Source organism: Mizuhopecten yessoensis, unplaced genomic scaffold, assembly GCF_002113885.1.
Source record: "Mizuhopecten yessoensis strain PY_sf001 unplaced genomic scaffold, ASM211388v2 scaffold11159, whole genome shotgun sequence".
Taxonomy (NCBI): Eukaryota; Metazoa; Mollusca; class Bivalvia; order Pectinida; family Pectinidae; genus Mizuhopecten; species Mizuhopecten yessoensis.
Window position 1 is genome coordinate 242,742 of NW_018408909.1, and position 27,933 is coordinate 270,674.

At 35.5% G+C, this 27,933-nt stretch overlaps 1 protein-coding gene across 2 annotated transcripts in view; it reads left to right on the forward strand.

Moving 5' to 3' along the window:
* Positions 1–27,933, forward strand: part of LOC110467090 — a 100,433-nt gene that overhangs the window by 14,945 nt on the left and 57,555 nt on the right. For both annotated transcript variants that reach the window (XM_021524004.1, XM_021524005.1), the window contains exons 4-5: positions 21,358–22,353; positions 25,094–25,255. In XM_021524004.1, coding sequence (XP_021379679.1) covers positions 21,358–22,353; positions 25,094–25,255 — 1,158 coding nt within the window. The remainder of the gene's footprint in view (positions 1–21,357; positions 22,354–25,093; positions 25,256–27,933) is intronic.

Below are 27,933 nucleotides of genomic sequence, written 5' to 3' on the forward strand. Positions count from 1 at the left end.
GGGGGGGGGGGGGGGGTTAATTCATTTGTGACTAGTATAACAGTAATTGCTTTGTCAGTGTGTTGGTGATCAGTGCAATTGTTGTGAAATGTTTTTACAAGTGAAGATATCTTAAGAACCTGTCAACAGATTTAGTTCCTTTTTACATCATGGTTTGATAGCATTGAGTTATGCTCTGAACTAGATTTTGTTGGTCGTTGGTAAAAGCTAAAAGGTCGAAAGGTCAAAGGTTACACTTGACATATTATGAAATAGTTTGTGTAAGAGATATCTTGTGAACTAGGGGTGTCACAATACCCCAAGTCTGAAGAGTGTATCACAATATCTTGTAATACAGATGAATATATTGCAATACATATCCCGATATATTGTCATAGTAAGGATGTGCTCAATTTTATAATAAGTTGTTGTCAGAATGTTATCAAACTTAATCATATATAATATGGATTACATAGATTTAAGATTTTTGTCAAACAAACCAACGATTACAAAATTTGAACTATTAAAAGCCTGCTTTATGCTTATTGGCATATCTGCTAGAATTTGTAGTAATTTGCAAAGTTAAAACACCAAGCAGATACATAAAAATATGCTTTTAAAAAATATTGAGATACAGCATTATTTCATCTCTATTTTGTGGTACGATACGATATACCTGTGTATTGTGATATACCTGTTTTCCAATTTTTTGTGACAGCCCTATTGTGAACCCCACAAATTTAGTTTTTGAATGGTATATTTACACCATAGTACAGAAACATCAAGTTCTGCACCTGATCTCAGAATTCGGTTGTCATGGGTCAAGGCTAAACGTAGAGTAAAAGGGTGCACTTGACCACTTTCAAAGTTAAAGCTTGCATACAAAATTTCATGTGAGCCCCTTACCAGATTTAGTTTATTATAATTTACACCATAGTATGATAATATTGAATTCCATACCTGATGTCATTTTTGCGGACAAGGTTAAAGGGTCAAAGGTCACTCTTGACCTTTTTTTAGGGTAGGTGGTATATAGTACATCTGAATCCCTGCAGCTCACATTGTCATTTGTTCATACATAATACATATCACATGATAAATATCAATAAAAACTCTTAAAATAATTGCATCAACATATATATATTCTATATCTTGAGGCAATCCTTGGTAAATTTATCACTTGTTTGCATCAAGTTATGTTAAATACCTGTACATGTATCAGATATAAAGATGAAAAGCAAGTGGATATATATACCTTTAGGAAGTCGCCACTGTTCTTTACTGGCTTCTTGAAATGCATGTCATTGATATCTATGGCTGGAAAAGCCCCACTAGTAATAATGGCTGGTAGTAATGTATATAATAAGGTTATAGATAACTTTCAAGTAATATCATTATAAGCTTCATCAGTCAGGCAATCACATTTACATCATTTAGTGAATGATATGGGTGGATACATGTTTTAACAAACTAGAAGATTTTGCTACAATCTGTAATAAGCAAACTCAGTATGTTAATCACATGTACTTTGATCATGGCCTATGAACATTTTTACAAACTCAAACATTGAGCTGTCAGTAATATTTCTAGCTTGTTCAAAAGTGGGGTCTTCAGCAAATGATCAATTTTGGTTACCCTAAAGGAACATGAGACAAAATTATAAAAAAGAAATTGGGGTCCCTTGTCATTCGGGTGTTTATTGTTTATAAAAAATGTGGTAAGGATGTGACCACTGATGTTGCTGTTAACTCATTCACCCCTGAAATTTCATAATGAGCTATTCCAACCTTTGAATTGGAAGAGTTCAAATGTGTCTTCAGGGGTGAATGAGTTAAATATGTTTTATTGGAATGTATATTGAATTTAAAAATTTTGATATCAAATGTTGAATTTTAAGTCAAATCGTTTATGATGATGCATAAGACCTTTAATATATACATTGTCACTTTTTAAAATAGAAATATTAAAATACAAGTAGCGGAACCCTGTGAATAGATTGAGATGCTGGCACAATTTCTTTCATACATTATAACTATACAGGTACATGAATAATGAAATGCACAGGTGTATATTTGCTAATAGAAACTTAATGGAATATTCACTGGAGCAGACGCCTCTTTGTCGAGTGGTCATCCAGGCAAATCTGGCGCCACAATGGGCTAAAAGACGTCCTGGATATATGACAATCATCCTACTGGTCAGTGAGTTCAGCAGAGTGGACAATCAACACTATGGCCCTGTGAGTCAACAGGGAAATATGAAATAGTGATTTAGGCCATGTGTTTATTGATATTCAATCAGTCTATTAACTGGCCAGACAAAGCTCCCATTCATGGCAGAATTTCTATATCAAATACATTGATTTTACTAATCTCGAGGGAGGACTGTTTTGATGGTCAATATTTTGTATACTCTGTACCTGTTGGTACTGAAGACTCAATATAATCATAGAAAATGTGTCATTGTTGTAAGACTCATGTCAATAAAAGACAAGTAACATATAAAAAAGGTTAAAATCTGTTCATTTCCTGGAGATTTACTTGTAATCATATGTATTTTTTGTTAGATCGAACATATTTATTTATTTCTTAAACAAGTTTAAAGTGGTCAGAATTAAAAAAAAAATCATCTTGGAGCTTTTTAAATAAATCTTTTCCTATAGAGTTACTGTTTATCACTAACTTGTAGCCCCCAAGCATTTCAAAGAGAGAAACATGTGCCATTATTTACATATAATGATTTAGTTTAAAATCCAACAACCTAAAAAATAGTACAGCAACTTCAGTTACTCGTTGATTGAATCATCCATGTTTCATTTGGTCTCGCCATTTCATCTGATTGCGAGTTTTAACATGTATTCTGAAAGAAGAGGAGAAAGCTGTTAAGTACTGAAATATAATATAGAAGTAATACTGAAATGTAATACTCTGTAGTTTGTATCAAGCAATCAATAGAGATCACTTTGAAGATTTTTCCGTTGGTTTTTTGAATGAAAAAAATATCAGAAAGAACTTTCTATAAATATCTGACATTCATTATAACCAATGAATTAAAGACTTTCACAAATTAATGAATCATTGATTTTATTTAAAGAAATCGGATACATAAAGACTTGTTCCCGTTATCAACTATGTTACTTAGGAATGCAATTTTCTCGGAGATGATTGCTATTATAATTTCCAGGAGAAATTGATAGAGTTATTAATATATTTTGGATTGGCTTGTACTTGAGTAGATTGATTTTTGCAATGTAGTGGTTACAGTCTTTGGGAATGGCAATGAATTGACTTGTAACTGAGGATTTTGATTAGAAAGATAAGTTGGAATATATATCTTCATATCGGTAGATATGCAAATTTCTTTCTTTGAAAATTATTTTTGCTACGCTTATACAGAGCAGGAGTTCTGACTTTAACAGTGCTTATCACTAAATGCCAATAAACACTTAAGGGTAGGTACAAAATCTAGGGTCGATAGGGAAACCGGAACCATATTTTTTTGTTTTGGCCTTATATTCATAAATTAGTTTTTAAAAACAAATATATGTGGACTACAAAGATTCAACTGTAATCAAGTACAATTTAGTCATTGTAGTTTGTTAAAAATCATTAATAGGAGAAAGTGTATGTGAACATAGTATTTAGCCACAGTAACATATATATACATGTGATGATATCCATGCAGAATTATGTGTACGGACATATTTGTGGTGTAATAAACTGTTCTAGTCTATACTAAAACATTTACCTGTATGACAATCCCAATACACACAGTGTCCTTAGTCTACCTGTAGTCTACCTGAAGTCTACCTGTAGCGCCCCCGGGGACATCTTACCTACAGTGACATAGGTGTTACGATCAGTACAGAACTGGATTTGTCCGCATAACCGATTTCTCAATCTATCCCAACAACATACAAGGACAATGTTATCTTTATATTCACGGTAGCAAACTTGTTTTTATTGGCACAGTAAGTGTTTTTATACCCCTAATGAATCTACTGTACACTGTTAAATGGAGTATTTTTCTATTGTAACTAGTTGTGAAAGAGAAGTAAAAATGTTTACCAGGATTAGACTTAAAAAGATAAAACCACTTCAGTTTTGAAGTATACCCATATTTTTTCCATAGGAAAGGCCTACTCCATATGTGTCAGTTTCATAATCATGTTTGATACCAATTGTGGTTGAATCGGCTGTAGGTAATGCTCCACTCAGCCGTGCGTAATCATTAATGCTATAGATTCCTGTTCACTGACATAGACAGGATTGGTGACCTTTTATATCGTTTGTCCTCAGAATTGAGTATGTTACATAGTTCTACTAATGGTCAACTCTTGTTTCTATTATAGCTCTAGAGCTATCAGACGCAATCACATAATAGCTATGGAGCGACCTCTTATAAAATTCCGAATGTAGGTCACAATCCTATTACGATTAACTCTATTGTTGGGTGCTAATTAGCCTGGTTTAGTAAAGTTCTACATTAATTCCACTTTGATAACTGTTTGAATCGATTAACTCTATTATTGGGTGCTATTTAGCCTGGTTTAGTTAAATTCTACATTAATTACACTTTGATAACTGTTTGAATCGATTAACTCTACTATTGGGTGCTAATTAGCCTGGTTTAGTTAAATTCTACATTAATTACACTTTGATAACTGTTTGAATCGTCCCTGATTGCACATGTTTCTATATGACAGGGATATCAAAATAGAAAGAAGCAACCAGCTTGGCTGCAATGGGTTCAAATTAACCTGATCTAGTCTCTTATAGATATATGTATATATACCCAGTATATCTTTCTATTCTGTAGCTTGCTTCCATTAAATTAGCTTTAAAACTTGTGAAGTTGTGATCTGAGCTAGGATCAAAAGTTAAAACTCTAATAACTTAATATTTTGATAAATTATTTAATGCATACATACACCATTGTATTTGGCAGACACTTACCAAAATCAACATTTAATACTCATCCAATATTTAGTAGTATGTGACTTCACCACAGAAATGAGAATACAGTGAGAACAACTCTGGTATCCCTGTTCCCTTAAATTGGACAAGTGACCATTATTTTGGCCATATATGTATAAACATCAAATTTTTCTACAATCTCAGAAAAAATTGAGTCTTGCTCCACATGGCATGAAGATTACATACGTAATGAAAACATATCTAAGCCTCGCTCAGCTTCGGGCTAATATTAGCCAAACAGAAGAAAATTGATTTTGCTTTGCTCTGTGAATGGTGAATTTGTGAAAAAAAGTGTCCCATTATCAGACAGAACTCGTGCCTCTATATTCTCTGCACAGCTTCAGACAGATTATTATATCTTCAGAAAAACGTCTATCCCTCTCTTCACTTGGTATAATACCACAAACTTGTGAAGAAAAAAATAGTTTGCTTCATTCTGCTCAGCAGTGAAAATAATGTTCCACTCCATTCAGTTAAGGATGAAAAAACTTACCGCTGGTACACATATCTTAGAGATGGAAATGATTAAACAGCTTCCCCTTGACATTAACTTGAAATAGTACAGGAAATGCACATACACAGAAAAATCTTGCCGTCACTCATCTATGACTGGTGAAATCAATGTCCCATCTTCAGAGAAGATATTGTAGTACACCATAAAGAAAGCTAACTTACAAAAGTACATCTAACTTGGGGAAAAAACCCTTTTATTAGATGTGAGGATGAACATATTAATTACTGTGCAGTATGTGATGGTCATAATGCAGTACAGGTACAATTGAGACATAAAGCTAAACTTAATTTGTTGGATTGATTCCACATATCTTTATTTTCATAAATACAAACTCAACAGTATTTTCAAATTGTTGAGCCAAATCTTAGGCAGGATATGATAAAAGCAGGGCTAGAAATTAATTTTACTAGTAGTCCATGTGTGAACTCCACTAACTCAATAATATTCAATATCATAAGTAATATCAAATTTTGACTAGTCAATCAGGCTAGCAGTTTTTAGAACAACTATAGTCCAGCTAGAGATTTCAGTAGTCTCAGACTATGGGGCTGCCCTTATTGTCAAGCCCTGTAAAAGGAGTTGTTATACTATGGGGAAAATAGGCCAAATTTATAAAAATATAACAGCCAACCTTCTTTTTGTATACTGTACTACATGAAATATGTTGTTCATAACCTGGTACATCAATCACTCATGGAGCCAATTCTTGAGTACAGTGTGGAAGAGGAACCATACAAATGACTGTTTGTTGCTTGAGAGATTGGAATGCATGCTGATGTTTTGGGATGCCAACACTTGTTGTAAAGCTGTGTACATTGAGGTCTTTATGGTCTTGTTTTGAAGATCTATTGGTATTTGTTACCATGTTATTTATATGGAAATAGCACAGTACCCTATGTTGAGAACCAGTTATGTGTAGTACACATGCTAATGGCCGCCTTTATGTTTAATTATGGATCTTGCTGCAAATCCCTGCTTGTTGCATGTTATTACAAGTAAGAATAAACCAGTATTTTCTAATACTCTGGCATCCTCAACAAGGAATCTTTTTGTTTCTGTTCTTTGTTGCTGATCTTTTGCTTGCTTTATGCTCCCTTTATGATTTTCTTTACCTACATGTATGTAAACATATATACATGTAGTTTGTATCCAAATCGGATGTGGCCTTGCACACACTCCACTTTCACTGGTTTGGTTCACAGCACAGGTGGTTCCACTCGACTCCCAGCACTGAGGGTCTGGTTTGGTACTTAGGGAGGGGGTGATTATATATATATAATTAGGAAAGGGAGACCTGGTACTTTACATTCAGGTTTAACACTTTGGGAGGGGGTGATTAGGAAAGGGCGACCCGGGTACTTTACATTCAGGTTAACACTTTGGGAGGGGGGGATTAGGAAAGGGAGACCCGGGTACTTTACAGTCAGGTTAACACTTTGGGAGGGGGGGATTAGGAAAGGGAGACCTGGTACTTTACATTTAGGTTACCACTTTGGGAGGGGGTGATTAGGAAAGGGAGAACAGGGTACTTTATATTAAGGTTTAACACTTTGGGAGGGGGTGATTAGGAAAGGGCGACCCGGGTACTTTACATTCAGGTTAACACTTTGGGAGGGGGGGATTAGGAAAGGGAGACCTGGGACTTTACAGTCAGGTTAACACTTTGGGAGGGTGTGATTAGGAAAGGGAGACCCAGGTACTTTACATTCAGGTTTAACACTTTGGGAGTGGGTGATTAGGAAAGGGAGACCTGGTACTTTACAGTCAGGTTAACACTTTGGGAGGGTGTGATTAGGAAAGGGAGACCTGGTACTTTACTTTCAGGTTAACACTTTGGGAGGGGGTGATTAGGAAAGGGCGACCCGGGTACTTTACATTCAGGTTAACACTTTGGGAGGGGGAGATTAGGAAAGGGAGACCCGGGTACTTTACAATCAGGTTTAACACTTTGGGAGGGGGTGATTAGGAAAGGGAGACCTGGTACTTTACAGTCAGGTTAACACTTTGGGAGGGTGTGATTAGGAAAGGGAGACCTGGTACTTTACAGTCAGGTTAACACTTTGGGAGGGGGTGATTAGGAAAGGGAGACCCGGGTACTTTCAGTTCACTGTCAGCACCTAATCTAGGACCACTAAATATATCCTGGTGCAGTGTATCCCACTATTAGAAATTGTCATAGTTACATGACGATACACATTTTAAAAGACCTATTGTTTGAAAGAATTAATAATACATGACTGTTCTCTTAATATGTATTATTACCCAATTGTGCATCATTAATACATGTTATTGTACAGATATTTTATCGATACTGTATCATACAAAACCGATGGGCATATATCAAATGCAGCATTCCAACTGCAATTTCTGAAAAAGTTATTCATATTGTCTTTGCTGTTGTCGAAAGAACAATGAAAACGGGTAGGAGCAGGTCAGTACAAGCTCCACCCCACCTGATTGGCTTTGTCATTTCAATGAGAAAGATATGGAAAATGCTAGGGGAGTTAGTCTACAAGGGTGGGGATGTTGTCAATTACACAAATTGGTTTTATTCAGTGAATAATGAAGAGGAGTGTTAAATCAATATACATATATATTAGTATTCCAATGATATCTAGAACAAATGTAATATGTGGTGAATCTCAATCTGTCGTATGATTTACGGGGTTATAATCCCAATCTGTAGTAGCACCAGGGGTATCTCAGTCTAATGTGTTGATGACAGTGAAAGAATACCGTTTAATATCTGGCAACTGTATAAGTAAATCAGTAATAACATGGAATGGGGATGTATAACAGCAGTACAGATATCATTATTATATTATCATATTTTAATCTGACAGTTTGGAACATTTGGTTGTGGCTATATATGCAGTATATATATGTCTTATGAACAAGTTTGTAGCTGTGAGAGAAATGGTATCAGTAAGTATAAGCTTTGATTCAATGTTGTGTACACTCCTTACATAAGATATCCCGTGTGATGATGTAAATGCCAGCTACCTAATTAATTCAGCTTCAGACCACATCAAGTCTACATAATTCTGATCTGAGTAAATAACTCGTGATGTCTCCGCCTAGATTACCAGTGACTGTACACTGACAATGGCGGGTTTCAGAATTATACCATTACAACGTACTATGCCAACTCATAATAACATGATAAACACTGCTTGTCAAAGAACAAATTTATATGTGTTATTTGTTGTGTCATCAACAGTTTATAGTCTCTAACAGTGAAGTATTGTATGATGCAGCTATATACAGGATATAGGGGAGGGGACTGCACTTCTATGAAACCATATACTGGAAAATATCATTAATGCATTTACATACAAGTACATGTATTGTATGAAGATTTTGGAAAAAGAAACAATTTTCTATATTATATATTAGTAGGACTTTTCTTTCTGAATAATTCAATATATTTCATGTTGAAGTAATATTGCAAAAACGTGAGTAAATTGAGTTCTAGGTTCACCCCAAACCAACATCTGCTTTTTTTGTCCCTCTATATATCGACTCCCCCACTCATCACCTTCCAGGCTCGCTCCTCTATCATCTGGATTTGGACCCACCCACTCTAACTGGTCCTCAACAGTTCTTTTATGGCTGTATTCCCTTCGCCCTGGGCCTGAATAAATATGAAACGGAATGTATTGAATAAGTAACCCATTGCAGTGTGGACATGACAAAGATTTTTTTATGGAAAATTGTATCAAATCAATACGGCGTGCCCGTTAGTGTCGTACTATCTAAACCTAGTCGACTCTGTTGTCTACCAGCTCAAGCCTACCTGATTTATATAGGTAGGCTTTGCCAGGTACACAAAAATCAATTAATAGAGGAAATAAAAATGGTTGTTTTACCAAAGCTGACATCACTTAACGTCTGTGAGGACTGATGAGGAAGATTGTAGGGAGTCAGGCAGAGGGAATTTACTACCTGTTAATAGCTGGCTTTATTGTCTGTGTGTACTGGTATCATATTACTGTTTGTGTATGTTTATCTAGAAGATTTTCATTTGTGTGTATTAATGACTTGACTCTGTCCCTGTTATTGAATGGGGCAAATTACTCCTTTTCTACAGATTAAGCTGTTTGATACTTAGCAGCTTTGTTTCTGGTGTTAATCTTCTTGTTCTTCCTCTCCTTTTCAACTGTACTTCTTCAAGTCTCCGGTTGATTTCGCTTCGGTATACTCACTCATCGTGATGAGTGAGGACCGAAGCGAAATCAACCGTGGGTATCTGAAGATGCATCTCCATGTGCCCACATCTATGTGATGTAGTTCCAGTTGCTATCCTTGTTCACTGTCAATACATGCCCATGTTCCTGATGTCTGCTCTCAAAACAGATTCTGTCTACTTTTGCACTTTTCCCGATATCACCATTTGTCACTCTTATTGGCCAGTATATCAAGATTATTTGATTCTTATAGGGTTTGGTTCAAAAATATGTCCAACATTCTCAGGTTGTGTTCGGTCACCCATCATGTTTGTAACCATATGGAAGCACAGCATTAATGTTTGACTTAAAAATTCCTGTCTTGGTGTTGGTGTTAAGCTTTCTGCCCTTCCAGATCTCGTTCATAAATCTGCCAAGGTTCTTGCTGTGTCCTACATGTTGCTTTGCCTTCTGCTTGGTCACACTCAACATTTTGCATCCATATGGCAACATAGCAGGTACATTTAACTTGAAAATCCTTGTCTTGGTGTTGGTGCTAAAATTCTGCTTTTCGAGATCTTTCTAAATATGTTGTGTGTTGCGTTTATCTTCCCTAAAATCTTGCCTTGATATTTTCTACACCCCTTATTTTTTGCTGCAAGGTAGATTAACATGTCCTTATCTTCAAGGTTCTTTTTCCATCTGTTGTAATGTTTCTCTTTGTATCAATGTAATGGTACCATGTTTATAAAATATTTACAGTACATATATTTCGAAATGTACTGTTCAGTAAATGCTGATTACTACGTGGTATATCTTGTATTTCTAACCTCTTGTGTATCAGTTGTTAAAGATTAATAGCTGTAGAATCAATTTTTAATTTGATAACAAGTAAAACTTTTTAATTTCTCCAAGGGAATGTGTAAAGGCATGCAAGATCCTTATCTTAATGTGACAAAACCACCATGGTGTACAATCAGATAAAATCTAGTTTTTTTGTATTGAAGCGATACTGTGACTGTCACAGATCAAATACCATTAGATCCAAGAGGACTTCTATGAAAAGATTCTATACGCTAGCAAGGTGTATTTTCCTCAAAACCCTGCCTTTATTTCTCTAGAACCCTGCCTCTTTTTAAAGTGTACTTTTCTTCTAGAACCCAGTCTCTATTTGTAGTATGGTTTTCTTTTTATAAGAATCAATGCAGTAGATCCCATCCAGATTCTGTAAATTCCAAAATATTATCGACAGACGATGCTTCAACTTAATTAAAACTTGTACCTGCCTGTCCACATCCTCATCCTCTCTATCAATGCAATCTCCTGTGAAATATGAAATCAATATATTGTAATGATTTTTTTGCATCTTCTGCTTGAATTATTTAATTATCTCCAAATACCTTAATTGCCATTAATACTGTGAATGACATGTCATCATGAAAAATCTGACAGGTGTTTCCTTTTTGAAATCAATAGATGATATTTTCTCAAGTTCTTATCTGAAAGACCATAAAGGCCTTAAAGACATTAATCACTGGTTTGAGAGTATTTGATCTTGGAGCTTCCCAACTCTTTCCACAGGTGTAGTGATCATGGACAGGAGCCTGGCTAGATACTCTGAAGGAGCTTTAGTAACTAGTAATACTGACATAGCCTTAATATACTGGATATAACAACGACAGAGTCTATAGAGCTAGGTGCCAATCATCCCACCCTGTACACCAGCATTAGAGGGAATGGGTAGGAGGAGTCTGGCTGTATGGGAGATCCTTGTCTACTCCCTGTCTAACATGTATATGTGAGAATTAGGCCCCCAGCTGGAGAACCTGATGCATCTGTTGCTGGGTCTGGTACTCTTTTGTGTTATATATATATGTAGTCTGGTACCATTTTGGTACCATTCAGTACTGGTGGTATGTTAGATATCTTAGTACAGGCTGGTTTTACTCCCCAATACATAGGTGTACCAAACTGCATGTGTATCCTCAAAAACCTGTAGTCAGTGCTTATCACTATAACGTACATGCACTTGTAATTGATATATATATACAGATTCTCCCCATCATTGAGCGATACAGCTAGAGATCATGAAATAGGATGGTGAATCCTTGGTAGGAATAAGGCTTGTGGGTGGGATAAATCAATTTTTTGTTACCTACATACTGACAAACACTTGTATTTCAGGACCAACAAGTCACAAGTAGAAATGAAGTCTATCCTTTTGAAAAGTTCATTTTGAAGGTAAAATAGTCCTGAACTGTTCTGTGATTCCCACCACAAATATCAATGTTAACAGGCCCCATAAAGAATGGAAGACGTCTTTGGTGTACTGTGTATGATCTGTAAATCAACATTGTGATTGGCGTTAGATGGAGATAGTGCCGTAAGCTCAATGAAGACAGTTTGGCAAATTGTCATGATCAGACCTTGAAAAGTCAAGGAAGCTGTATGCAAATTTGTTCTTTGATCAATCTTACAGGATTGGCTATCATTTAACTAAAATGTAGTTTGCACTGAAAGTATTGAAGGCCTCGAGGAAGTATCTGGATAATATAAATGTTGTAAACAAGGTCATGACTATAGCCATATGTTGATTATATTTTATTATGAATGAATCTGATGCTTGATTTGTGTAACATATGGTTTTGATCAGGATGATAATTTTGATCAAACAATACGTAATCATACAGATATAGAGGAATGACTGTAATTAACCCAGAGGCTACATATAGACATGAAACGTGACCGTTGAGGATCGTTGTAATAGTGAGGGTCTAGAGTATAGTGCTGTACTTAACAAATTGGTAAAACATTAACTCATTCACCCCTAAAGACACATTTGAACTCTTCCAGTTCAAAGGTTGGAATAGTCCATTATGAAAGATCAGGGGTGAATGAGTTAAATAGCAGTAGAGATGTACATGTGGGTGGGTAGTTGTTACTCATCTTTATAACACACTTGTTATATTCAATTGCCTATTAAACTTGGCATGTTTTCACTAACAAGACTGTCATATTGAGATAGAAGATGCTGGTAATGTCGTGTATATTTATCTCCAGATAAAACGAAACCTGTGGGATAAACCGACTATGTAATAGCTACGTACCAGGATTCTCCGAGGGAGATAATACCTACATATGATACAGAAACATGTTACAGAATGTGAGATAAACCGACTATGTAATAGCTACGTACCAGGATTCTCTGAGGGAGATAATACCTACATATGATACAGAAACAATAATTACATGTTACGGTATGTGAGGTGGAATAGCTCTAAGATAATAGGCCAGGGGATGTGTGCGTTACACTGCGTACTTAACATATCGTAGACCTGTAATTGTCCAAGTTGTATTTAACAAAAATTTGGCTAGTAAGGTTATCAATATTTCAAGAATAAGTCTGTGGAAAATAGTTATGATGTATCTGTCTTCATATAATAGCCATTTTGAATCCTATCAGTATCTGGGGGTAAGTGCTGGCCTATAGATGTAAGCTAACTTTTCGAGTTAGGATCAAGTGTACGGTGATGTAATTCTGTGTTCTACGTAATGAAGTAGTGCTTGGGGATTGTGTCTGATTACAAACACAATGTTGTCCTTATCTAAAGCTGCTGAGAAACATTACAGATATTTTATGGTTGTATGGCTCTGGACCCTACACAAAGAATTAGAACAGGGGTTGCAATTGCTACATCACAATTTACAACCTGCATCATGCATCACCTGAATTAGATGTATTTCTAGCCCAAGTTATCAAATGAAACAAAAGTAATCTTGAGATAGGTTGGATTTATCTAAGGGCGTTTAGGTTACTGTGTTTTAAGGGAACCATCTAAGATCCAGTATCATGTTAAGTCAAGCAGGTCAAGATATTTTCCAGTTTTTGTTAACTTCTGTATCTACCAATTCAATGAGTAGGGTAGAAGATGGATACATATAGCCAGTACTTAATTCTTATGGCAAAATAAGTTGAGCCATGATAAAAGTGATTTGCTTTAATGCTCCTCATAGGTGTAAATTGAGCATTACCATTTAATGATGCTATTTTGTGTTTGATATTATGCATATTTGTTTCTACACTATAAAGAAAACTGAATTAAATCAGTGATGAAAACTAAAGATGGATTGATAATTTATTTGCTAATTTTCAATTAAATGAAATTTAAACTATGCTGGAGGAGTTAACATGGAAATTCTATTCTTCATGCAATAACAAATGTATAATAACATGAAAATGAAAGGAAATTTAATTAAATGAAGTAAATAGTCGCAAATATTCACAATTGTGACTTAATTCAGTGCAAATCTGTGTAGTCAATACATGTCTTCTGTTGGGTGAAGTAAAATATATAGGATGAATGATGTGGTGGACCAAATAGTGTATGCAGCAGAAACATCGATCTGCATCTGTGTTGATGAATTAGGTGTATTATCGGAAGTGTATGGGCCATTTCACCTGTATAATCACAAATTCAGACCTTAATTATACAGTGATCACCATTAATACTTAATTGGAGCTTTGTGAGCTGACTAGAGGGGCTGTAATCCAGACAAGCTGAGATCAGTCCTGGTCTCGACTCTCCAATCAGGAGAAGGATGCAGATATACATTTTTCATAGGTGAATTATTTCCCTTTGTGACCGATTTCCGATGCTGTGAGGGGTCAGTCTAGAGGTCATCATGTGACATGTTTAAGTGCTGGTCTAATGTACCCGGGCCATGTGAAATCGATATTGGTAAAAGATTAGCATTGGACATTAACTGGCAGGTTTCTACACTCCTTGACAGAAAACACTGGGTGCACGCCACTGCTGCAATATATGGATGTTTGAGGGATCTGACCATTGGCCACGGTCAATTGTGCTCGGTCAGAAACTGGTCATTGGAACTTCTACCTGGAAGGAATTAATAAACAGAAAACAATTCCCCGTGTAGATGTTGTCATTGGGGATCAATATAGCCGTGGACCATCTGCCTTCATTAGCTTAACAACGCTGGATATCTATTTTTTCATATTTTCTAATAATTCTACAAAAATCTGTCCCTTTAAAGTCTATTGTATGAATGATATGACTTTGGACCCCATTTTGCATATGTTTTGTTTTACAATTTTGATATGACCTACACTATCTTATGAAATATAGAAATACAGATTTATTACATATTTGGTTGTGGATTATAGCATTCCAAATGGTGTGATGCTATGTTTTCAAACATTGATGTCATGAGAATATAGCTCCAAAGATTACACTTCTGATTCAAACACTTGCAGTTTAATGCTTGAAGAATTTAAACGGTATCTTCAAAATTGATGGGTTTCCCACTTTTGCTTACATCTTTCATATGGTAGAATAAACTGGAATTTTTCACTTGAGAAAAACATATACAGAGATGTATTTGGTATTCAACATGAAATCATTAAATATCCTTTCTGTAGAATTAATTAGATCAAGCTTGTTCATGTGCACCTGTGGACACCATATTAGTACACACCAGGATGGACCTATATAGCAGAGCATCATCTCCCAGGCACTATCAGATTACTAATCCTCTGTATGTTTCATATTACCCCTAATTTGTGACTAGTTATTAAATATAAATATAAATGGTTCTGGAGAAACTCATGTTGAAAGGGTATTATTAAAGCGAGTTTGTGAGTTAGCATCCATGAAATACTAAGTGGTTTTCTTGTCATTTTGTCTTGCTTGATCTAAATGTACTCTTATAAATTCTTTTCTTGTCCAGACTTAATGTGTTAATGCAGATTTATCAAAATAGATATAATTTTTGTTAGTCACAGTTGTGGCACACACATGTTATAAACATGCACATCTCTTTTTTTGTGGTGCTCGATAGCTATGACTATTAGAATATGTTCATGGCTCTCCAACTGGAAGGACTCCAGTCTTCCATTTGTAATTTCCCAACATACCTGTGGCCGTTTGTACAGCTGGGTAAACTGGAACATTTGGTGTTAACTTTTACACAACAGACATAAACAATCTACCTTTATGTATGTAGCAGGTCAAGAACATTCTACAGTAGCTATAGGATACTAGCGTAGGCTGAACACATTGCTTTAAAATTTGGTTCATAATATTATGCTTTAGTGTGTTGTCTGTGTGAGACAAGGTCAGACGAAGGGCTGCACTTCAAAATGTGCTTACATTTAGAAATCTTGCTAAAACCAATTGTGCAGAATTTCAGAAACATAGGAAGCATGTCATCGATACCTTTTCCTGAATCACATCGCCAGGCCTGAATGTACGAATTTAGATTTGGTAATAACATTTCCTGGTAAATATTGTCTCGTTTTAGTCGTGATACGGGGTACCTTTACCTGTCGCACAATCGTGATGACAAACTGTAGATAGCCATGACAGGACTATATATGATGCTTTTGAAAATTTCTGTGAACATCGCCACTACTGCAGGATTTAAAGTAAGATCAGATTTCGATTAAAAAACTGCCTTTTCTGCTTGGTGAAAAGTTTCGGGAGACCGAATAATTGCCAGCGAAGTAAATTGTTGACTGTGAATGCAGTTGATCCAGACTTTCAAATGGATAGTGTGACAGATTGTTTTGTCCCATGGCTGGTATATAAAAACACAGTGTGAATTGATGTCCTCTTTGTCCTGGTTCAGGCTAAGTCAGGTGTTAAAACTGCATAATGTTATATAGGTTTTTACTGATTCTTTTAGATTTTACAAAACAGGTTTTGACGTTCATGGCCATGTACATAAGTGATGTTGATTGCCATTTGAGTTTAAAATATACATACAGTCCTGTTTGGAATAATGATGTTATAAAAGTAATGTAATTCAAATTTCATGCAGAACTTTCTGAAAACTTCAGTTTATTTAATGTTCTGAGTATTTTTCTTTCGGTCGAGAAATAAAGTAAAAAGAAACATGTTGGATGAGGATTAATGAAAACCACGATAAACAAAGTGGATGTTACGTTTGGGAGGGTTTCAATCTTTACATGGCAATATCTATAATTGTATACCTCTTATCTTTACATGGCAGTATATATATAATTATATACCCTCGACATCATGTAATACATTTCTGTTTAAACTATGATGGAGGAACACTAATCTGTTTTACCTTACACCGACCACCACTTCCTGTATCCATGGTTACTGATAGGATTTTCATGCCTTGGTCAAGACAGGTGCTGAGATGTTTGTTCTTGGTAAATGACCAGTGTTATACAGAGCAGCATCTAATCCGACAGGAAGACAACAGGCTACAATAGTGTAATGGAGGAGAAAGAAGGCAAGATTCTGAAATCAGTGCAGTGTGATGGAGGGGGTTGGGGGAGGGGGTGGGGGGGTGTTGTAATCCTTTCACTAAGATAATCAAGTATGGTATGGCATTCAGCAGACCGTGTCAAGATTCTGTAGCTCTGTGGAGCATGTATTGTAACAACAACCATAGAGGCTGATACTGGTTCCTTGATCTGTGTTACAAGTGTAAAAGCTATTATTGTCTCTATCTGAATCATGAATTTGTTCCAAATGTATCATAGACTGAAGTCATAAAAGCATATATGTAAATGTCTACATATCATCATTGCCATAGTTACTGTATCATATGGAAATTTGATTGGAGATTCATCAGCGAACGATAAGTAAAAGGCAGTAAGATTGGCTCTACGCAAACCAAACATTAACCACATAGAGATCCATGAACGTACGGACACTAATTGGTGATAAAATGTATAATGTATATTAACGTCAATTAGTTCGGCAGATCTGGAGGTAAGATGTTTTATCAGTAATCATTGGTATTAGCCTACAGGGATACTGGTATCATTATAGACAATCCCAGAGTAAAGCCAGGGGACTAACGTTTACAGAGGATTCATGTTCCAAGTGATTACGTACAGGTTAACGAGATAAACCAGGTATACCGTAGGCAGCGTATCTTTGTTTCATTAGTAAGGTATGTATATCTCATTACCAGGTTACTGTAAGACAGTGTATCTACGTTTCATTCGTTTATTTAACCTTTAACTTACATAGGTATTTGTTTCTGTTTACATTCTTAAAGTGCTCTGATGTTTGGTTGTTATCTTTACAACGAGAATTGACACACAGACCACCTTCAGCTCTTACTAAGACAGGTAGGATTCCTAGTAGAAGTGAAGACATGCAAGGGCCGATTCTTTAATTGTGCATCTGTATTGAACTGGTGTCGTTTAATTAGTGATGTTCATTATACTGATATAAACTATAACATGCTCCGTCCCATGTTATAATCCCTGGCTGGTAAGTAACCTGCTTCAGTCACATCTCATAAGCTGTAGATGCCATTAGTGTCAACATCCCCCTCCCCATGTAAGAATTTACAAGTTAAACTTGTGCCAGAAAGTTAAATACTTAAATACTACTGTGGCGAGGTGAAGCTCTTCAGCAGCTGTACCTAATATTTAGGTGGCTATGAAAAGATTTTTCCATTATTACTTAATAAGTTACACGTGCTAGCTGAAAATAGAACAGATCAAACCAGTAAACCAACCAACTGTTTATATATTATAATATTTTTGTTTACAAATTACAACCTCTGTAGGATCACTCCATCAATCCTGATCTAACTTATGAGTAACAGATATGTTTAGTAATTACAGCTGGGGTGACTAGTACAAATCATTTATCATCTTTGGTGATACATAATTTATTAAAGGGTAACAACCTTAAGTATGCTACAGAGACGAAGGACACTCTAGTGAGGACATGTATGAATAATAAGGAGAAATATGAATCTGATGTAAAATTAAATATAATGATGAAACACTCTAAAAATAAATACTGTCAAATGAGTGCACCGTCTAAATGGGGTCCGTCTAGATAACTTCAGATTTTGAAGGTTATGTTGACCTTGTACAAAGAATAGTAGGTAAGAAAAGGACACAACCTTGGTATTTGTCTACCTATACTTACACTGTAGGTCATACTAATGTGTTGTGTACTATATATGTACTATACAAGAGATAATGATATTGAGGAACCTGTAATAACTGACCCCACTATAAGGCTGATCCCTTCAAACAGGTGCTTGTCTAGTGAATGACAGAGGTAGGTAACGTGTGAAGTAGGGGAAGTATCCGACAGCTTTTTTCCATCCTGTCAGACTAACTGCTGTTTGATTGAAGTAACAGGTTTTTACTTAGACTTTGAAGTCAGTCTGACTGTGTGAGGAAGATATATATGTATACAATTACCTTATAACTGTTGTACATGTATTACTTTTCATGTTTGTGTATTACTTTTCATGTTTGTGTATTACTGATCATGTTTGTGTATTTTTTTGTGTATTACTTTTCATGTTTGTGTATTACTTTTTATGTTTGTGTATTACTTTTCATGTTTGTGTATTACTTATCATGTTTGTGTATTACTTATCATGTTTGTGTATTACTCTTCATGTTTGTGTATTACTTATCATGTTTGTGTATTACTTTTCATGTTTGTGTATTACTTTTTATGTTTGTGTATTACTTATCATGTTTGTGTATTACCTATCATGTTTGTGTATTATTTTCATGTTTGTGTATAACCTATCATGTTTGTGTATTACTTATCATGTTTGTGTATTACTTTTCATGTTTGAGGAAGATCAGTCATATGCAATTATCAAATACCTTATAGGAACATCAAGACTATTGTAGGATTTGTAAACAAAATGTTGAATCATATCTTATTATTAGTTTTAGACATGAAATATAGGGCACATGGTATGTACTTAATGATCAGTATCCAGTAAAAATATTTAAAAATAAAGATACTATTCTCCTGTTTGTTATTATAAAGACAAAAACAAACTTGTCTTGTGAACTTTAAAAGTTTAATTTTTTGTACCTTGTATATAAAAGTGTGTGCATGTCTTATTCACCAATGGTAATATTGGGACATCTAGAGATAAGGAATTCCCAAATTGAATTTGAATTATTTGATTACAAGGTGAATCCGCCAACTAATGGTTGTACAATGAACTGTGTGACACAGATTGACATAAGAAATCTCACACCTATGCTAGCTGATATCTATATGGCTGACACAAACATTCTGGTTCAACAACTTCTGGACCACTAAAAAATAACCTCAATACAAATCTGAAGTGACAGGATTTTCTCATGCAGATCTTCTCCCTACAGACTAAAATAAACTGAAACTTGAATCCTGTTGTGAATAAGATGTCTAAACTGTGATAAATTGCCTACATTATAGACCACTCTACCATACCCTTTGAGTGAGAAGTCTGATTTTAGACTGTGGCAGTTTAAGAATTTGAACAGATTTGAATTAAAGGTAGTTTGAAAGCCTCAAAAAGCTATGGTATATTATGAAAAAGGCTGAATAAATTATTTGAAATCATGAAATTATCATTGTGATTCTGTGAACCCCAATTCAGTTATAATGAGGTAATTATACGGAGTGTGTACAAGCGTGTCGGATCGTATAGATGTGTGTCATTTCAGGAATATGATATTAAACACATTAACTATTGACTTGCTGAAATTGATTTACTATGAAATCAATTTTTAATGCCAGTAATATGATGATCCTGTCACAAAATTACAGAGTGCCATGTGTACAGAAAATCAAACAAGTCTCTCATTACAAAATATATTTTTGTGAAAAGTCTGAGCTAAGGTTTAAATTTTAAATTTGGAGACTACCTTTATAGTCAAACATTGATATTTGAAGTTCTGGTTCTGGAACCATGAGAAACTATTCAAATAAATCGGGTAGTTGATAAGCTTGAGTTTAAATATTATATATAATAAAACTGAATTAAAAAGGGATCTGGTAATAATAAGATACCCAAGTTCATTAGAAATGGAACCAAGAAAAGAATCTTGAAATAAATGATGAAAACAGTTTAACCGAAACTCAACAAACTTAATGGGGCTTGTGCAAGTCTACACAAAACAGAATGGATTGCACTACCTGTTACCTATAAACATACACACAACATGTAGTGCTCCTATAGGATCTTAAAATAAATCTGGTGTTTCTTCTACAACACACTGTATAAGCTGTAGGTCTACACGGTTGGACTTTCTTCTATATGAATTTGAAACCTCTTCAACATTCCTTCAGCCCTAGCAGCAATTATTGGCAGGCTACCTATATATTAACCCACTGATTTACAGTGCTTTTAACTCTAGGTTTGGATATATACACACATCATGGTTTCTCTGTACAACTTTCATCTCCAGGAAGAAAACACTACCAGAAGACCCCTGGAAATGTGAAAACAATTTGTGAATGGGTTTTTCATGATACGATGTACTGCCAATGGTGGCATTTAACACACTCTCTTCGTCAATAGGTGCAATCTTTTCTCCTGATATCGTGATATAGCTTGTTTGTACAAATTGCAGATGTGTTAGAAAAAAAGTCAGCTTTAGCTATAAATATACACAAAATATATAAATACCACCTGATAGTGTTGGATACATTGGATGGAGCTGTGATCAAATTCTGAGTAATCGTTTTATTTTGTGACTTTGTTACAATTAATATTTTTGACCAAGTGATTATTTGCAAAGGTGGACTCCGTATTGGATGGATTCATACTTATAAATCTGCAGATTATAAAGTACAATTTGGTTTACTGGTGCTTCTGATAAACAATGTTCCCATGTGCCCGATCAGTTTATATTGGTATCTGTCTAATAATCTTTTATTTTTTTCTGTACTTTCAGGAACTCATACGAGAAGTCAAGGTGAATCAAGGATCTGTTGACCTTCTTTTGGAGAAAGGTCAAAGGTTCTTGGGGACATTTCCAGACATCAAACTTAAGGTTGATCTGGAAAATTTGGCATTTTACTGGAGGACTTATGTGAAGGAGCTGCAGTCGCTGGACAACCTGCAGACCTACTGGCTTTCCACAAGGAGGCTAGAGACCCAGACAGGCAATCGCCACCTGCACCAAACTCAAGACTCGTCTGCTTTGTCTGACCTTGGTAAGAGGCCAAAGTGCATCCCAAGGTCACAGAAATGGAAGCAGTGTGTCTACAAATATGTTAAGTCTGTTGAGAATTACAAATCTCAACAGCATCCACAAGCCCCAGTTACTAAGGTAAACAGGCAAACTCATGAGATTGCCAGCCAACCGAGCTCTTCAGTAACGGAAGAGCCGAAAGGTAAAGAAGCATCTGGTAGCCATTTTATACCCAGCTTACAGGTTGGTTCCACTATACGGAAATCCACCTGTTTCTCCCACCTTCCAGACTTGTATAAATCCAGGAACCCTGTAACTACCCACCGATTATACAGCAGTATGGAAGGTCTTCGCTCCGGACCCAGATCGCCGCTTTCCGCTAGAAAAGGGGAGGGGAACTTACGCACCTTTTCACCCACTTTCGACAAGACTGGACTAAAGGATAGGAAAATCGGGTCAAATCCTGAGCTATCCTTTATTCCAGACTCGCCTACCGAACCCAAGCGACGGAGAATGGTGGACGACATATGGTCCAGTAATGTCAGTAGCCAGGTTAGCAGTCGCTCACATTCGCCCACACTTTCGATAAATTCTGAGACGACGCTGGATGACAGCTACCTCAGTACCCCCGGTTGCTCACCAGCCGCCACCCTGAAGGACCAGTTCAAGAAGCGCTATAGCAAGTACGAACTGACCATTGAGTCGGACCTGATGGATCAGTGTCTGATGGATTATGATCTTCTGGAGGCTTGTAAGGTAAGCAATTGACAACTCAATACTGTGTATAGGGCAATATTCACGAAATTGTTATTGTCATGGTTTTAATGGAATGATAAATCCACTAATTCAAAATTTCTTTAGCAACACCATGTAACTAACTATCTCACAGTAAATACATTTTTTTGAAGTTTTCTGATATAACTACATGCTCAACAATCTCACCAGGAATATTTCTTGTAAAGTAACACCGCATATAGCAACAGTCTTAGAACTACAAATTTAACAGTGGCCAAACTTTAATATTAAAAAAAATACTGCATGACATCTGAGTTGTCTAGAGTATACTGTTTCATATAAGAGATTTTTAAGAAAATAAGAAAGATAAGAACTAATGTCAACAATATGTTTTAATATAATGTTAAAAAGTATAGGACAGGAATATCATAAGTTTGGAAATTGTTAAAAGGTTATTTGTCAGTCTAGTGAAATACAAGCTACTTCCTGAGTCTTGGCTAGAGAGAATTTCCCTTGAGCTCATTTGGTAGAGCATTAGATTAGTAAACCAGAAGTATTGGGCTTGATCACTAGCAAAATTGCTACTACATAATAATAATGGCCTCTGTTACATCAGGGAAATGTTCCTATTGTGTATTGTAGGTGATGTACAATCTAAATATATGTAGCTTCATGTTAGTGCAAATTTCTCATTTGTGCTACTTTTGAAAATATCAAACCAGCATCTGAACCTAAGGCACAGACAGCATGATCAAACAAACCATTACCAAGAATTCAGGTGAATTTTTATGTTATAAATACAAACTGTGTACCAGAATATTTTGCTCTGTTTCAAACCTGTGTGATAGATGATAAAGAAAGATTTAAAAACTGGAACAGTACATAACCTACATTTGTGTACAAAAAACATAGGATTAGTGAAAAGGCGGATACAGATTTATCACCATAAAGAATCTGAATGTCTTTGTCTTTTGAAAACTTGGTTCTTTAAGAAATGTTTCCCAGGCCCTGTAACAGTATCCCGCCTCTCTGTCCTAATTTTGAGGACACTTTGAATAGATAGGTTGGAGGAAGATGAATCAGGGACCTTGATGTTTGATCATGTGATCAGCCGACTATTGTATAGCGCTGTCTGCTACTGGGAATGTGACACAGACACCATTGTAAAGTGTCATCGGCTTCGGCAGTGTTGGGAAACATGTGACTGGGATAAACGTTGTCTGCCATTGTGTTCTGTTTTAAGTCCATATTAGTATGTTGTTGAAGCCAAACAACACAGTTAATAATAATGTGCTTGGATGCATGGAGTTTTTTTAGTTAATTTTATCATTCTGAGAATTCTGAGAACAGTAGTAAGAAAATATATCATCTGCAGAAATGAAGATTTCCATGAACGATGAAAGATAAAACAGGATTTTGTTGTTCATAGTAAAATATAATCTGATTATTTTTGAAAGGATATCAGTAGGGCACCTCATTTCATTTGTTATTTTACCAATATTTCTCAAGATCCCTTTTACTTTTTTCACAGTTCGCTTTATAAGATATCCCCTAATACATTGCCAAACCCATTTATGATGTCCAAAATGAGGGAAATATAACATTATTCTGTATTTTGCATTCAGCATTTTTAAACTATGAAATAAGTGATATATTTTGTTTGGAATCGGTAAAGAAATTTTCACCTTTGATTTCAAAAGTTATATGACACCAGAATCTACTGCCTCTATCTGTTGATGTTTCCCTGTAATGAGGTGCATATCGGAACTTACCTACGGGGTATGTGATATCTGGTTTTGTGTAATTGGTCTGACCTCTATTTGTACGGTGCATGTACTGGTTCACCACAGATAGGCGGATACTTCAAACGAGGAATCAAACCTTAGGATAAAAAATTCTAAAGGTTATGTGTGTAATAAGGGCAGCTATCAAAAGGGAGTTAAAATTTGATTAATTTTGATAAAATAAAAATGATAAGAAAGGATAAGCATAAATAAAAGTTCTGTGAAAATTGAAATATAGCTACGATCACCCAAATCAATGATTATTGTAATATATTTGTATATTTACCATGCATGTAGCTGATCAGAAAAGTAAACTAGTTCAAATTTACCTGGAAATTGACAAGTTTTTATAACCTTTTTTGTACATATTGTAGACTTCCCAACTCGGAGGGTCATCCCAAGTGCAAATTTCTTTTTACTTATCAGAGGGAACATGTATTACCCAAACTTGACTGAAAATAACAGATATGTTTGTCTTTTTCTGATAAAATGCCATACATTTGGACCAAAACCCAGACAATTAATGACATACATACACAATAGGTATACAGAGTTATTACCCCCTTATATAGACAGAAACATCATATACACCTGTAAAACACAGTTATGGCATCACCGTACATTATATAGTAGAATGTACAATGAAGTACCTGTAGCTGTCCATTATTATGATCATAGCTCATGCTGCATATACACACCAATGCCTGGTCATGGTTGACTTCATTACCGGAACATTGTTCAGTAACTAGCCATTCTTAACACAAAAAGGTGTCCACTGTTAATACAAAGTGGTGCTGTGTTTTAAGCAGGAGAAAAGCCTCAAACTGTCCATTCTGCGAGAGAATGAACAGATCTCGGCCTACGGGCCTTGATCGGCTCATTCTCTCATAGAATGGACAGTTTTCCGCCTTTCTCCTTTATGTATTACCTACTATACACCTGTATTACCTGCCTGACCGATGTTTTTTTCTTTACAGTCTACAGAAAGCGATGAGGAGAATATTGGTGTCAATGCCAAGGTTTCGTTGGCCGAGTTCCAGCAGCAGTACCGAGAGCTGTCTGAATGGCTTGACCAGGTACTTCAGGTGACCAAGCGCACCATGGGAACTTTGGCCCTGTCTGAGAAGTACCTCACACAGGTGGGTAGACTCGTTAGGTATTGTCTGTGATGTCTTTTGCATTTGGCATGTACATATGCATGTGCATCCCAAAGGCAATGTGGTTTTAAAAAAACGAAGTTATTGAAATTTAATTAAATGCTATTAAGAAAATATATTAAGGTATATTTTTGTGAGACCTATGTCTTAATAAGGAAACTTTATGAAGATAATGGATGTCACTTAATACAAAGGTAACTTTGAATATTTATGGCAGGAGTTGCTTTATCTTGTACCTTAAAAGTATGTTTATAGCAAGGCGTACTTTATTTTGTACTTTTGATGATACTATTAAATATATTGGTGAAAATAGAAGAAATATTGTCAACGAGACCAAACATTGCAGTCTAAAATATAAAATTTATACATTTATTATAACCAAGAAAACTGTCTACTCAATAGGCTTAGGCTTTCAGTATGAAAGTCGTTTTCACAATTGCAAAAAAATGTGGCAGTTATATCCAGAAGAAAAGATATCCGTTTTACTGAAGTTTAAACTTGATTGATGAACCATATTTTGGTAGTTTTTAATGTAAAACGTTTCCATTATAAAGTACTGCATCTCACTGTTGGTCTGGCTGCAGATCATGTATTCATTGTTTTACTAAACAATAGTTTCCTGTCAAAAAGGTTAGAAGGGGCAGTGTGTGTAATGTCATATAAATATTATTTAAATAATAAATAGGCCTGTTTGACCTTTTAGTAGGAATTATACATTATTTTATTTAATAACAAATGGAATTGTATAGGGAGATCTAATATATGTATAGTTACCTAGTAGTGGGCATGAAAGGTTGTGAACATGCATTAAATGTTTTCAATACAAGCACCAGCAAATACCTGTTTATCTTATAAAAATAAATATTAAAATTCTGATTTAAAATGCAAAATATTTCATTTCAATCAGGGAAGAATAGTTAGGGAAGAGTTTTTATTTTTTGAAACAAATTATTAGGTAGACAGATGGCATGGTCTTGTGATACACCTTCAGGTGCGCACCCAGTAGTGTTACACCTTAATTAAGGTCTGAGAGGTGTACAGGCAGTTGTCAGTGACAACAAGATCATTAGATGCTTGTAGCCTCTCTGCCCTAGATACTGCTTACAATGGTAACTTTCCTGCAGTGAGGACATTATGTAAAATTAGTTTGACAAAGGAGTGAAGATCATCAATAAATAATTACTGTATTCTTAGAAACATTGAATGGAGTGCTATTTTTATGAGGATAGTGCTGACCGAGATTGTCTGTGTACTAATCTAGAATCAATGAGACTTGTGCTAACAGTTGTCTTATTAGGTCTACTTGACCTATACTGAAAGGTCATTGGGAGGAATAGGTTTTACTTTTACTTGACATTCATAGTAAGTCTTATTCAACTATTAAAATCTCTCCAATATTTTGATATCTAAAATTTCATGCTAACCAGCAGCTTATGTTAAATTTTCATATGATTCAGAAAGTATAGGCCATACATACAGATCTCAACCACTTCCTTAAATTTGGTGGTAGATTATCTTTATCCTGGTGGACATTGTACATTAATTATCTCTTACTTCAAACAGGTCAAAATGATATTGATCAAGACATAGGATTCTGGTTATGTCATTTTGGGAAGTAGTTACTATGGTAACTGGTCACCAGGGTAATGAGAGTGTGAAAGGCTGACTTCCTGTCTGGTGTTGACTCATCATCAACACACAGCATCCAAACCAGAAGGTGTCACATGTGTAGGGGACAGGGCCTCTCTGTAAGACACCACAATCTCTTTGTATCCATGGTGATTGTAATGGCAGAAGTGCAGTTATAATATAAATGGATGTCTTTGTCATCATTGACTTGTAGTTCATCTACAGGTGATCATACTTCATAATATATTATTGTCATGAAACCTACTGACGTAATCATAACACGTTATCGACATTTTTTACCGGTAAATAAACATCAGTCAATTCAAACAGATACATTCAACATCAACAGATGAAAACTGAAATAATTTCATGTCTACAAATCATTTCCCGTTGAGTACACATGTATACACATTATCATACTTCTTCGTATAGTTTGGTTTTGTAGATGTAATAACCACATAGCCTTTACGTTATGTAATGGTCCATGACTTCAATATTTAAATCTGGAAAGATGGATTAATTCTGTTTTCTGTTTTCTGATGCATGGTGCTGTATGTAAACTGTGCCTTTGTAAATAAAATCAAAAAAATCTATAGGTGCCGCCTGTAAAATTCTCAAATATATTTACTTAATCTACCGAAATGACTTCATACACACAGGTGGTATATACTATAATAGCCATTAGAGCCTTGTGTGCACAGTGCTTAGGGAGTCTAATTACTTCCTGTTGATTACTGTAAGTAATGAGATAGAACTCAACAGGGACCTACACCAGGTTAGAGATATTGAGAAACAAATTAGTCCCCCATATGTCACTTAACTGGTCAGTACAGATGACCAGCTGTACTGATGGTCTACTGACCATTGTACTAATGACTGACCAATACATCACTGTTGACCAGCCGTGACAGATCAGGGTGACCCATAGGAATTGTAATGTATCCTGACACCCTCCATGTATCAGTGTCCAGTTGGTGACATGATCCCTAAACCAGACGACTTATTGTCCTATCTCTCCTATAGACCATTAA